Source organism: Alligator mississippiensis, chromosome 6, assembly GCF_030867095.1.
Source record: "Alligator mississippiensis isolate rAllMis1 chromosome 6, rAllMis1, whole genome shotgun sequence".
Taxonomy (NCBI): domain Eukaryota; kingdom Metazoa; phylum Chordata; order Crocodylia; family Alligatoridae; genus Alligator; species Alligator mississippiensis.
In genome coordinates this window covers 4,856,664-4,870,663 of record NC_081829.1, presented here as the reverse complement: position 1 = coordinate 4,870,663, position 14,000 = coordinate 4,856,664, and the positions used below count along the sequence as shown (strand labels likewise).

The 14,000-nt window shown below is 46.1% G+C and overlaps 1 protein-coding gene across 1 annotated transcript in view; it reads left to right on the top strand.

Annotated features, from left to right (window-relative positions):
- The window catches only part of LOC102559054 (bone morphogenetic protein 8B), a 28,438-nt gene extending 14,722 nt beyond the window's left edge, over positions 1–13,716 (top strand). Inside the window, exons 2-7 of the mRNA XM_059729549.1 lie at positions 4,509–4,701; positions 5,140–5,288; positions 8,761–8,955; positions 9,032–9,111; positions 9,574–9,684; positions 13,041–13,716. Of these exons, the coding sequence (XP_059585532.1) occupies positions 4,509–4,701; positions 5,140–5,288; positions 8,761–8,955; positions 9,032–9,111; positions 9,574–9,684; positions 13,041–13,190 (878 nt within the window). The 3' untranslated portion in view covers positions 13,191–13,716. The remainder of the gene's footprint in view (positions 1–4,508; positions 4,702–5,139; positions 5,289–8,760; positions 8,956–9,031; positions 9,112–9,573; positions 9,685–13,040) is intronic.
- The last annotated feature ends 284 nt before the right edge of the window (positions 13,717–14,000 follow it).

Genomic DNA, 14,000 nt, shown 5'->3' with positions numbered 1-14,000 from the left:
CCTCCCACTGTCTGGGCAATTAATTATATAGGGAGCCGAGGTGCCAGGCTTTGGGCTCCATGCTGAGGACCAGGCACCTAACATTTTGGGCTGCACACATCCTACTGTTAGGCCCCCATCAAAGCCTTTTTTGGATGAGGATGTCTTACACATTGCAAGGACAGAGCATCTGGGGCTGGGGAGCAGAGTAAGGACAGCCTACGAGCTCCTAGCCCTTCGAGCACTGTTCAGGACTCGGTCGTGACATATGGTGTTGCTTTGCTCATCTGGGGTATGGGTTGGTTTTCAGAAACCCTGAAGTTATTCCAGTGGCTTTGGAGCAAGTTTGCAGCTGTTCGCTCGGCGGTGTCCTGTTGTTTTCCTTTTCGTAAGGGGAGATCAAAATGCTGGTTTCTCCTCCCCAAATGTACTCTGCAACATCCTTCCACAGCACAGCTGTCCGCTGCTTGGTGCCAGGCCCACACCGCTGGAACAGGAAGTGCTCTCCACATCCGCCTGAGGGCAGCCTGGCCCGCTGCTTTTTTTAAAAATGTACCTTGTGGTGAGCCCAGGAGTTGGAAGGGAACATTTTTTTTTAAAGACACATGGATGCCTAATTAAGATCTCAGTTCTGGAGAAGAGCGCTTAGCTGCACACTCCCCTTACGTAAATGTGAGGTCCACATGCTCTTCATGTGTTCTCCATCATCCACGGGAATTGCGTACATGACAGTACTTCATATTCGGCATCTATGGGGCTTAGGTTTTGGAGGCAGCTCAGGTGAAGTTCATAGAATCGCAGGTCTGGAAGGGATGTCAAGGGTCGGCTAGTCCAACCCTGCACAAAACACAGGATGTCCTGGTCCTAACCTGTCCTAGATGGACGCTCCCCCGGCCTCTGCTCGAAAGCCTCCAATGAAGCTTTCATGACCCACCTGGTCTCTCCATCGTGCTTTTTCATTACTGAGATTGCACTGCCACTGAGGGCTCTACAACAGCTTCCTTTACATATTTAACCAAGTCCCTTTCAGTTTTGTGTCTCACGTTGACATGAGAGGTTTTGAGCTGGTGAATTTATTAGCTTGCAGATGTGGATGGGTTCCAAGCTGTTATATTGGGGTGCCGGCAATATTTTAACATAAAACCTGCAAATAGCATTGATAGCAGCAGCTTTGGTTTAATGATGCATTTGCTTTTTTGTAAGGAATTAAACTACTTAAATTTTAATTCAATTAATTTTATACATGGGCACCTCATAGGAGGATCACCCACTGTTGTAGAAGTGGGTTTGTTCAATATGTTTCCGTTATTCCCAAAACACTATTCTTGATTTTTAATAAGTTTAATCATGTCTCTTAACTGTAGCCTGGGATGTTTCTAAGCAGCAATTACAGAAGAACCCTAAGTGAAACAGTATACAAGCTACACATGTAAAAATAAAGTGAGACCTTTTTTTGGAGGATTTTGACCAAACTTCTAGAGAAAACAGACACTTTCCACGAAGGTTTTTGACAAAACAAAAGTCCACCTCCCTACCAAAAAGCAATTTAGGGCTGGCTCAAATTAACTGTAACAAATTAATTTTAATTGATAGCAAAAGCAAAATGACAACATCACCTACAATTTATGCGACCACAGAACCAAGGGCTTGAGACTGTCTAAGATGTGGCTTCACTGCTGATCAGACAGGTCACCTCTAAGTCGCATGCAACTTCTTACCTGCGTGCACAAAAGCTTGAGTTCAAACCCATGCACCTGGTGTCAGATCAGGAAGAGGAGACTCTTGGTCTCAGCCTCATGAAAGATCCGTTATCACCATCATTATCCTTAATAATATTAACAACAGATACTTAAGACCAGGATTTCGTCCTGCTCTGGGCCAGGTTCACCTGTGCTCCCAAGAGATGAATTGAGATTGTTTAATTATTTGTACAGGCAGAAGGCAAGGCAGGGTGACACTTTAAAAAGGCCAATTGGTTCAGACAGACATGAGCTTGCATAGGTGACAACCTGCTTCAGCAGATGCTATGAATCTCTGAATATCTGTACGTTTGAGCAGGTCATAAATATTTGCTGTACAGGGGCAGTCTTAGAAAACTGCCACAGACAAGTCTTTAGATGGCCCAAACCTTAACTTAAAGATCCAGTGAAATAACTCTAAGGTGTATTTTAAATGAAAAGGGCCACTTCAATCTCTTATCATTGACCCTACTGACACCCAGGTGCCATGTTCTCCTGCGGTAAGTGAAGGGGTGATTTTGTCTGCTTATTATTTCAGATTCCTCGTCTGCTCATGTTGGTTCAAACTAGGGACACTGTTGCCTCCAGAGGCTGAAGCAAGATGAGCTGGGCTCTTCCTCTCATTCCCTGATGTTCAGAGGGCAGCGGAGCAGAGCCTGGGCAGGGTTGGTGGGCCATGTCCAGGGAGCTATGCTGAGTTACACAACCTAAACACCTTGCCTGGAAAAGAGGCTGAAAGACATCCTTATCCTCCCTAGCCAGTTCTTTCTTTAAGGACAGAGCAACTGCTAATCAAAGCTGATACTATAAAAAAAACTTGGGAATGACAGCTTAATGCAGCCCAGCACTTCTAGCAAATGAATCAAAAGCCAGATTGCTTAGTGGCCTAAATGCTTCTCAGTTTCAGAGAGGCAAGAATTCTTTTGAGTGATATCTCATATTGGACCAACATACCCAAAAGCTTGCCTGTGTCTATCGCAGTACCCTTCCTCCAGCCTTGTATGACCTCGCAGTTCTTGTGCTCAAAGGCGAGCTCATTAAAGTCTAATCATTTCAGGGCATCCATTATTGCAGTAAAGTTGTTAAACATGTCATTAATGAGACTAGAGCAATTTATTAATAAATGACCTTGGCACAGTTTTGGGGGGAAGGGGGTTCAGAGACTCTCTGCCAGCCACAAACCTTTCCAACTCTCCTGTCCTTTCTACGTAGATAAACTGAGGGATTAAACAACTTCTCATCAACACACAGCAAATCACTCAAGTCCAAAGACACTTCTGCTCTTCTCCAGGGTTTTGCACTCATCTTCTGCATAAAATCCATAGCAAAATTTCCCGTGCACTTGGCAGAATCTTTGCAACTTTTCCTTCCAGGGATTCAAAGCTCTGCTTGGGGGCAACAGCCTTGAATCCCAGCCCTGCATTGAAGCACATGCTAACCTTTTAAACCTGATCTCATAACTCACAGTGGGTCAGTCAAACATAATCGTGCCCTTTCATTCCATGGTCCCACGACAAGCTGTGAAATGGCTGCTTTTGTTGTGTCAAGAGTCCAAAGATTTCTCTGCTTCCACATGCCAGAGCAAAGCCTCCCCTCTCAGCATTTAAGTGGCACCTAATGGTCATATGGAGAAAATCATATTGTGCGCAAGGTTTTAGACGTCAGTTTGTAAGCCAACCTAAAGATGTTTGTCAGCTGCAGAAATAACACAAACACTCCCAATCCAGATTCAATAGATCTTCCTCACATCAGTTGCCCCAATTAAGAAAGGAAATATTCCTTCTGAAACCATGGCCAGAATTAAACCTCAAACTGGCAGCTTCGTTGGGGCTCCCAGCATGATGCAGGGAGAGTCAAAACCATTAAAAGACTCTACACAGCGCAGCATTTTTCCAAAGTGATTTCCAGGCCTTTTTAAAAATAAGTAACAGGGGACAGGAAGGAAGGGACTGGCACCAGGAAAAGAGATCCATGCAGATCTAGACTTTCTCCCTGGAGAAATTAAAAAGCAAGCAAGATGTTCATCCCTTCCAGCACCACTCTCACCCAGCACTGTGCACCAAACAGCTCTCAAAGTACTGTGCAAAGGAGAGGAGGTTACTGGCTTTATGTTATAGGCAGGGAAATAGAGGCCAAGAGCAGAGAAGCATGTCTCTCAGGGTCACCCAGGCAGCCAGCAGCAGAGCTAGGAACATAATTCTAGACTCCCGAGTCCCTGGGCAGTCTCAATCCACTGGGTAATACTGCCTCTCTTATGCAGACTGTATTTTAAAACTTGCAGTATTGCCAACACCAGTTCTTCAAAACCCAGCTCTGTATCCTAGAAATCATGAGGTTACATGTGCGCACACATTTTTCTGCTTCTGAGAGCTTTTGAATACACTCGGGTCAGATTCCCAAGCTTTTTTCTTTTTTTTGTCCACGGCCAGGAGGGCTGGGGACTTGTCTCTCCTTCCTCATTTTTTTAAAGTGAAATTGAGATTCTTAGAAGGTTTTTAAAATCTAGGATTTTAAGAAAAAAGGGAAGGCTTGGGAGTCAAATTGTGGAAATTGAGGAACAGTCAGCATTGTATTCCAGAAAATAAGCTGGCACATAACAAATGGTGGCAATAGCTGAAAGTTAAAAGGGGGTCCCCGCAACACAAGCAATCTAATGAAGTCCTGCAAAAAGCAGAAAAATCAGTGAGACATTAAAACTCAAAGCAAGTCATCCGACATGACTTTTACTTGGTTACGGCCGGTAACACAAATGATGCAAAGTGTTTATCATTTTCTAATTGTGTTTTCCAGTTGAACATGACAGAGACATCTTCTACCAGAAGCCTTACTGGAAGGAGTTTAGATTTGACCTAACCCAAATTCCCGCCGGGGAGTCTGTGACGGCTGCCGAATTCCGAATATACAAGATGAGAAGTATCACTCGTCACGCCAACAAAACCCTCCACATCAGCATTTATGAGATCGTGAAGGAGCACTCCAACAGGTGCCACAGGACAGGGGAAAACCAACCGATCTTTATAGGATGCCAGAAACAGCTTATACAACTATTGAACTGGTAGTTTAGTGCCGCTTTCTCGCTTCCGAGTATTCAGCTTACCAACAAACCTATATACGTGTTTTCTTATCTTAAAGGTGATAAGGCCAAAAATCAAACGATCCCCCCATATTTCATCGAGTAATACATCTCTCCCATAGGGACCAATGGCACCTCTCAGCTTTTTCACTGTTTAAAGTGAGCGAGCATGTTTTTTCGAGGCAAACAACAGGAATTATAATGCTTATTAACAGTATTTGTAGCATCACAACTCCTCCTTATCGCCCAGGACCCCACTGGTAGGCACTGCTTTATCACAAATCGGCTGCATGCTAAGCACAGGCAGTTTCAGTTGTGCCTCTGGTCTGCTTTCTCTTGTTCCTGTAGGGATTCTGACTTGTTCCTACTAGACCTCCAGGACCTCCGAGCAGGAGCTGAGGGCTGGCTGGTTTTTGATGTCACAGCTGCCAGTAATCACTGGCTGGTAGACCGCAAGTACAACCTGGGGCTGCGACTTTATGTGGAGACAGATGATGGTAAGGCCGAGTCGGACGCTTAGCAGATTTAAAGTTCATGCTACCTTTTATAAAAACACATAGCTCTGGGTGTGACAAGCTCATTGCACACAGACTTAAGGAGAATATCCACTTTCAAGCTTGAATGTCTACTTCTTGAGGCACCAGTGCTCCTGCAATTCTCCTACTATGCTCTCACTATAGCTTATAGACTTAAGGTAGACCTTACCTGTGGGGATTCTGGGATCTGTTTCAGTGGATTAGCCCATCTTTTTGCTAATGGATAAAATCCAGTCCAAGTTTTGCCTCTGAAACCGTGCTCCAGAAATGGTCCTTGAGGAATGGAGAATGTATCCTCTCCCTCTGAACAGTACTTTGTCCAGCAGTTTTCTGTGCCACCCTGCTGTGACAGTGGAGCTGTCTGGACCGTAGCATGTGAAACCATGTCCTCACTCCTTCTCTGAGAGCTGCAGGGTTGTGTGGAGGGGAACAGCTCCAAACCCCAGCTCTGAACAGCAGGGACTAGTTGCACAGGTGAGAAAAATCAGCGACCTCTGTGGGACCCTGCCAGCCTGAGAAGTGGCTCCAGGTTTTCCCCATCAGTCTGAAGTCTTGCAAGGGTTCCCTTTTTTCCTTTGTAACTTGCCCCCCTTAGCACTAAACCAGCACAGGCACTCAGCCAGCTCCTAGACACGGCTGATGCTTGCAGTGATGTCCCTGCAGTGACATGTATTATTGAAACCATGCTGCTATGAGGGCAGCCTGTGCCTGATCCCTGCAGCCATGAACTATAGGCTTCTCTCTCTCCCCCTCTGCAAATGGCTCCTTTTCCCCATGCCTCAGTCTGAGATAATCCCTGCCAGCCAATGCAAGAGATGACCTGTGAAAAGAGAGGATTCCCTTCTGTGCCTTCTGGTTCCCATGCAAGATGGTTAGCACCTGGCTAGTCACTCATGGTCCATTAGATACGGCTATAGGGTTATTAGGGCTAACTGGTCTGCTTTCTATTGCTACCAGTACATGACAATTTTATTTATGCTTTGCTGATGGAAGTCCAGTACCAAATGAGGTCTCATAAGTTTTGTCATCCCCCTAAGGGTGGGAAAATGAAATGTTTGGAGCAGTTTAGATGTAATCAGCAATGGAAATACAAAGAAAACCCCTTTTTCTCCAACTGATTGGAAGTTTAGGGATGAAAATATGTCCATCAGGACTTCCTCAGAATTGTTGTGCTCGGTCCCAGGTCTGTAAAGCACAGCCATAAATCCTATCCTGACTCACTGAAGGCAACCAGCCTTGGCAAATCTCTCACATGTTACCTGGTCCCTTGAAACCATCATGTTTTGCACACCTTGCTGGGGTCACCTGACCCCAGCAGTCTTTTCTTTCCTGCCTAAGAGCAGGGGGGGGCTGGACCTGATGATTTCATGAGGTCCCTTCCGGCCCCTAACTTCTCTGAATCAATGGAGAGGGTGGATTTACCTAAGTGATTTAAGAGCCTGTATGCCACTGACACGCCCCACGAGAGGCAGGGCATGCTTACATGGCAGATACTGGGAGCAGGGTAGTCACAGCCACACCAGGACTCAGCACAGGCTAATTTGCCCTGCCAGGGAGCTGGGTAAATTGTCCCCATGTGCTGCATTCTGTCATGGCTAGGCGGCTTCCAGTACCTGGGCGAGCTCCTTGAAAGGTGTCTGGGATGTTTACCCTATTCATAGAGTCATAGATTGTATGGGGCTGGAAGGGACCCAGAAGACCATTGGGTCCAGGCCCCTGCACCAAGCAGGAAAGATAACTGGGGGTGAGGTGACCCCAGCAAGGTGATCGTCTAGTCTCCTCTTGAAGATTGCCAGGGTAGGTGATTGCAGCACCTCTGGAGGGAGCTTAGTCCACGGTCTGGACACCCCAACTGTGAAGATTTTCCTAATGTTGAGCCTGAACTGATCTTCCAGGAGTTTGTGGCCATTACTCCTGGTTTTCCCCTCAGGTGCCCTGGTGAACAGTTGCTCACCAAGCCCTTGATGCACTCCCCTAGTGTAGCAGTAAGATGCTACCAGGTCCCCTCTCAGCCTTCTTTTCTTCTCCTCAAGCTGAAGAGTCCCAGATCCCTCAGCCTTTCCTCATATGGCTTGCTGTGTAACTCAGATCACACAGGTGACTTTTCTTTGGACTCTCTCAAGCTTGTCCATGTCCTTGCTAAAGTGTGGTGCCCAGAACTGGACGCAGTCCTCCAGCTGTGGTCTCACCAGTGCCAAGTAGAGAGGAAGAATCACCTCCTTGGCTTTGCTGGAGAGGCATCAATTGATGCATGCCAGAGTATTATTTGCCCTACCAGCTACAGCATCGCACCGCTGGCTCATATGCACAGTGTGGTCTATTATTACCCCCAGGTCCCTTTCATTTGTGGTTCTGGTGAGTTTGGTGCCACCAAGCCTGTAGGTGTCTTAGGGGTCGCTCATCCCGAGTTGGAGACTTTACATTTCTCAATGTTGAACTTCATCAGGTTGCAATGCGCCCAACTTGCCAGCCTGTCTAGATCCACCTGTATCTGCAGCCTATCTTCAAGCGTGACCACGCTCCCCCGTAACTTGGTGTCGTCTGCGAACTTGGCCAGTGAGCTCTTCACCCCCACATCCAAATCATTCATAAAAATGTTGCAGTCTGCAGTGTATCCCAGGCTCTGGCTGTTTGTATTTGGAAGCAACACACGTGCCTATTGACTGAATGTATTTTGCCTGTCCAACCACTTTGCCACTATTGTCCCCTGGGCTGGATCCAGGAGTGGTGAATGCACAGACTAGCTGAGGTTGTTCAGAAACACAGAGAGAGTAGCATCAGTCTTATGAAAAAAGCCTGAACAACTTTAAACCATTTAAACAACTCCATTTTTTTCCCTAAAGCTAGGATCTCTCTTGTTCTCTTCTCTTCCCTCTTCTACCTTTCCCGCACCTACTAGTCTTTCTCTGCTGAACGGTGATTACACTAATTCTTCTGGTCTTCCTAGCAGGAAAAAAAATTTACTCACAAAGCATGTCCACCAATTTGACCATGACAGGTGGCACCTCTTTAAGACACGAGATAGAGGCAGGTAGAGCTGTCGAGCACAGGATCTGTTGTTGAAGGATCCCAGTCATCTAGGTTGGCTCTGGGAAAGGAGCCTATTGGCACATCAGGAGCTGCTCTATTTTGATTCTGAAACATGCATTGTGAAGATAACAGTGGGCAGGGGAGGAAACTGTGGAAGGGACCAAGCTGCAGGGCAAATTATAGAACAAAAGGAACAGAACAGATGTAAGAAGATAACTTCAGAGAGGAAAAAAGGAGGGTGTTTTTTGGGGTTTTTTTTTTGGGGGGGGGGGGGTTGTTTTACATTTAAAAAGTGCTTGCCTGCTTTATTTTTCTTCCCCTGTAACTGGATAGAGCTCCTCTCCAGCCTCTTGTGAGGCTGCTGCAGAACCAGTGTGTCCTCTGTGCTTTCTGACTTCCACAGGGCAGAGTGTTGACCCGAGTTTAGCAGGACTCCTGGGTTGCCGCGGTCCACGATCCAAGCAGCCCTTCATGGTCACTTTTTTTCGGGCAACCCAAAACCCGACCCGAGTCACTCGGGCAGTCAAACAACTCAGGAAGAGGCAGCCCAAGAAAATGAATGACTTGCCGCACCCAAACAGGCTTCCTGGGATTTTTGGTAAGAGCTTGGGATTGAAATGGACCTAGTCAGAGGTAGCAGGCTGCATACACTCACCCCCATTTTATTTTTCTAGATGACATTCACGTCACCGAAGGCAGACAGGTGTGCAGACGGCATGAGCTCTATGTCAGCTTTCAGGACCTTGGATGGCTGGTAATTCCCCCCAACTCCCCTCCACACCCCCACCACCTTCAATTTTGCTTCAGCAATAAACTTCAGACAGAAGAAAATTAAATGCAAAAAGTAGCCTGTTTTGGGGCTTTCCAACACAGTCTTTCATGAACATAAAGCAATTTATAACTTATTAACTGTGCATCCTGTTGGTCTGGCCAGAGAGCATCAACAGGAACTCTCTTTAAGATCATTGGCATTATTAAGGGAAACATGAACTGATGCAACCCAAAACCCCATCGGTGACCCTGAACCTGGAGTCAGTTGAATGACTCTTTGCGCAGTACAAAAAAATCAAAATAAACCATAGCTCTTGGCATTTTCCCTAGCCATGCTATGGGCCAAACTAATGGATTGTTTTTGCGGATGCAGGAAAAATGAATGAATGAGCGTAGTAGGTAAAAAGAACGCTGCTTAATTAGAGTAAAATCTTTCTTCTCACAGGACTGGGTGATCGCACCACAAGGGTACTCTGCCTACTACTGTGAAGGAGAATGTGCCTTCCCTTTGGACTCCTGCATGAATGCCACCAATCACGCCATCCTGCAGTCACTAGTCAGTAGTTTATTAATGCATGCACACGTTAATAGCTTGTAGTGAAAGGAACTGCTTTGCAGAGGGTTACTAGCATTTGGAGTGGCCTTCATCTAGTGAGAGATGTATACAGCAGGTCACTGCAGGGGGCAGGTGGAGGGAGAAAGTGCAGTGTTGGGTCTGTAAGACAGATAGGAATCTATTTGCAACCCCAAGTGAGAGGTTACATTTGTTTAAAAGTTTTAGAGAAAGTTCTCTAAAACGCATGGCTCAGACTTGGATCTAAGTTTGAGATCACTTGCCAGGGGTTTAAGTCAGACCCATCTCCAAAAACGAGAAGCACCACATTGTTTGGGTGGTTCCATCCCAGTCTCTGCTGATCCCTGCCTGCCCTTTCTAGACCATTCCCAGCCAGATTGAAATTAATGTGGCAAAGCAGCTTATTTAATGAACGCCAGCAACACGTATTGCAAATTAGCAGCTGCTATAACATTAGAAAAGGGTTTGGATTACAGCCTCTTGGTTTCCCTCACTGGTTTTAAAGCTTAGTCGTTTCGGCTGAAAGCTTCCCTGTCTGAGGTCTGCTAACAGGGATGAAAGACGCATCATAGTCTTCTGAGGCTGTTTTTTCCCTCTTCTCAATTAACTTAATAAAGAGCTGACACAGACAGGCGGGGAACTAGTCCTCAGTGAGGTGCTTCGCCTTTGCTGAACTGCAAAGAGCTGTGTGAGATTTATAGGCATATCAGTGGCTCTCAACTTTTTTAGACTCAAAGCACCCCTTGAGAGACTTGAGGTAACCCTCAGACAGTGCCAGCTCTTACCTTTCATTCATTTTTTTTTACTATAGAAAAAATACCAGAGCCATTCTTCTGTTGCAAAGAATTATGCCAAAACAGATCAGAATGGTTTTAACACTATGGATCCCAATTTGAAATCTCTCATTTATCTGGTGAATCATGTTTGCATGCCTAACAGTGCTAATATTGTGTGGCAAAACCCACAACACCCTTGCAAGGATCTCAGGGTGCCATGGCACCCTGGTTGAGAATCAGATATGCATCAACAGGCAGTCCTCGAACTTGACACAATTGGTTCCTGAAAACTTAAGTTTTTCTTAAGTTGAAACGTTGTAACTTGGAACCAATTCTCTCATAAGAAACAATGTTATAAATGAGGGATTGGTTCCTGAGCCAAGGCCCGATACCCTATTTTCACCAAAAACACTCCAGAATTTTGTACTCAGTCAATTATAGATGAGTACTATAGCTACATTAATGTATTTCTATTGTAAATAGCAATCATATTGATTTGGAAGGACTTCTTTGAGGTGACTTTCCTGGACGTTTTGAAGGGCTCTTGGCTGGAGTCTTCTCAGGAGCCTCGGCTGCAGGTTGTTCTGGAGTCTTGTTGGCTTTCTTAAAGAACGTGTCCAAGGAGGTTTGGACAGATGTTCTCTAGGGAGACGAGTGACGCAGCGAACTTGTTTGCTGGCGTGGCGTCACATCGGATCAAGCATTGTAAAGTCCAAACTGACCTCATAAAGTTGAAACAGGGTGTCAATTTATAAAGGTTGTAAGTCGAGGGCTGCCTGTATACGCACACATTTTTCCTAATTGCTTAGAGGCAGCATGCGGATGTCAGAAATCTACTGGGTCACGTAATGAATCCCTGTGCATCAAAAACCAAGCACTTGAGTCAGAAGGCTTCAAATAGGGAAGGTTTTCTAATGCAGCCATCTCCCAAACTCATGACACATGGCAAGAGATGCTTTAAACTTCTGGAATTTCCTGCCTTGTGAGTGCTTGATTTCTCAACCTTAGGAACTGTGTTGACTCTAGCGTTAGCGTTTAATTGCATGGAGCCCAGATGAATTTCTCATCATTTGCGCTAGTGCAGGTTTGTGCTACAAAACCCTTGAAGCTGTCGGTTGTTGTTTAATGTTTCTGTGATGGCAGTGCCCAGAGGCCCCTATGGAGAGGAAAACCTCACTGTGCGAACACCGAGGAAGATGGGATGAAATTCTGGCCCTAGAGAAATCAGTGGCAGCTCTGGCATCCTTTTCTTTGGGACCAGAATTTCATTTGTGGCTCCTGCACTGCAGAGCTCTGAGTGGGCCTTCTGCTCTGCTCTTTGCCTTTAATAAATTTAAGTCTGTTCCTATCTTCCAAAACGACCACCACTGACACTTCCAGGAGCCCAACAAGTCTGGCCGTGTGTGAATCACACTGCTCTCACTGGTCTCCAAGCCTGGACCATCAGATTGTGGACAAATGAAAGAAAGAAACCAATTTGCGGGTGGATGGAAAACAAACTTACAGCCTGTGGGCGTACACCTGCAGATCTGTGGTAGCTTCTCAGCTTGTTTGCTCCTATTCTGCAGTAAGAGGAAGCTAACCCAGGCCAGCCTGGAATCAAAAAGCTGCGAAATTACTGAAACAGTTACAGTAGTTCAACCTGAAAAAAAAAGGTAATCCCCTTTTTCCCCACTGACCGCCCCCCTTCTAAATTTAACTTTTTCATGGGTCCTCTCCCTAGTGATGTGAATGGCGTCTTGTTTTAGGGGGCAAACAGAACTGGAAGTGAGAAAGATCAAACCCCAACCCCAGCCATCTATCCTGAACCAGTGGGATTTGATAGCAAAACATCCAATTTCTGAAATGGGAGGTTCTGACTTGCCCTGAAATAAATGAGTTGCATATGTCTGGCAGGTCCACAGAGAGGAACAATTGTGTGCACTTAATGACTTACAAGCTCCTAGGCTTACGTCTCGGGGAGAGGTCCTGAAAGAATTCTTTGTCAACTTTACTGCCAGAAGAATGAGTCAAGCCGCTGTCCCCTTAAGAAGGGGTAAAGTGAGGCACCCTCAATGTTTCTGCCCAGCACTGATTTTCCATTTTGACACCAGGTGCCGCCTGGAGAGGCTCACTACTGCGGTGTCTCCCCAGAGCAACCGTAACGAAAATCCTTTATCCCTTAGACGTGGGCAACGAAGCCCCAAGTGCAGTGTAACGGCTGCAGTTCCTCACCTGCGTTATTCTCTCCCCGAGGTCAGTACATGTTGTGACAAAGGCACCGCACAGAAATATGAGTTTAGTTGAGGGGCCGCCCGGCAGGGGCGGCACCAGGAGAAGGCGTCCAATATAAACGGCAGTGAGCCCTGCCAAAAGTTTAGAATAAATATTTTTACGAACGCTGAAAATAATCTCCCCATTCAAGCGGCGCCTTTCCCAGGTAAGAGCTGCTCTCTTTGAAGTGTTCTTTCTTCACTAAAGCTAACGCCACGTGTTTGCCTTGAGCAGGCTAGTTGCTCCCTGCTGTTGGGTTCCCACCCTGCTATGGGGAGGCCAGTCACCCTTCCGTGCTTGGTTCCTCAGGTCCATCTGATGAAGCCTGAAGCCGTCCCCAAGGCCTGCTGTGCTCCCACCAAGCTCAGTGCGACCTCTGTCCTCTACTACGACAGCAATAACAACGTGATCCTCAAGAAGCACCGAAACATGGTTGTCAAATCATGCGGCTGCCACTGACACCCCAAGAACATATGATCGCTGTTTGCCTGGGAAGCCGGGGGCAGACTCCTACCTACCTGTTGCCAAAGTTCATAAAAGGGGGAGGAAAAAAACCCTTGGATGTAAATAATACAAATCTCCTATTATCTTGCCCTACTTCACAAGACTTTATATAGAGAGAGAATTTATGGCTGGTTAAATATCTGTTGCGTTTGCAGCTAATGGTTTTTCTTCTAGAGCTGTGGACTAGCTGGCTCCGGTGTCGTTAATTATTGCTGGAAGCAGTTTAGGCTGCAGAATTAGGCCAAGGGGGGGAACAGCACTTGGGTTGCTCCCAAATCTATCAGCATCTATCCACTAATACGGTTTTCACTGGCGCTTATAGTTCCCCTAAATGAAAACTCTCTCACCCAATTTAAGTAGCTGGCTGCCTAACCCCTGTCCTGTTTACTTAGGGTTTAAAAATTCAGCCAGTTGGGGGGGGGAAACAAAATTACTGAGAGAGGACACTGTTATAAAATAAACGCCTAGTTTGGAAAGTAAATACTTGTTTCCCTTGCTGTTTATTTTCAGTCACTGTCACGACACAGCCGCATTCACTTCCATTGACAGGATTTCTCAGCGCAAAGCTATCAAGCAAGGCCTGGTACTGGCTTTCAACTCTCCCCCTCCCATTATTCTGGGATGCCTTCAGCTCAATTTGTGATCTCACTGGGAAACCATTTAGAGCAACACTTAAGCTTTCCAGAAAAAGGGATGTCTCTTCCTTAGTTCATCCTTTCTCCCTGGATCTGTACAGCAGCATTAGAGTTGCACAGGCATTTCAAG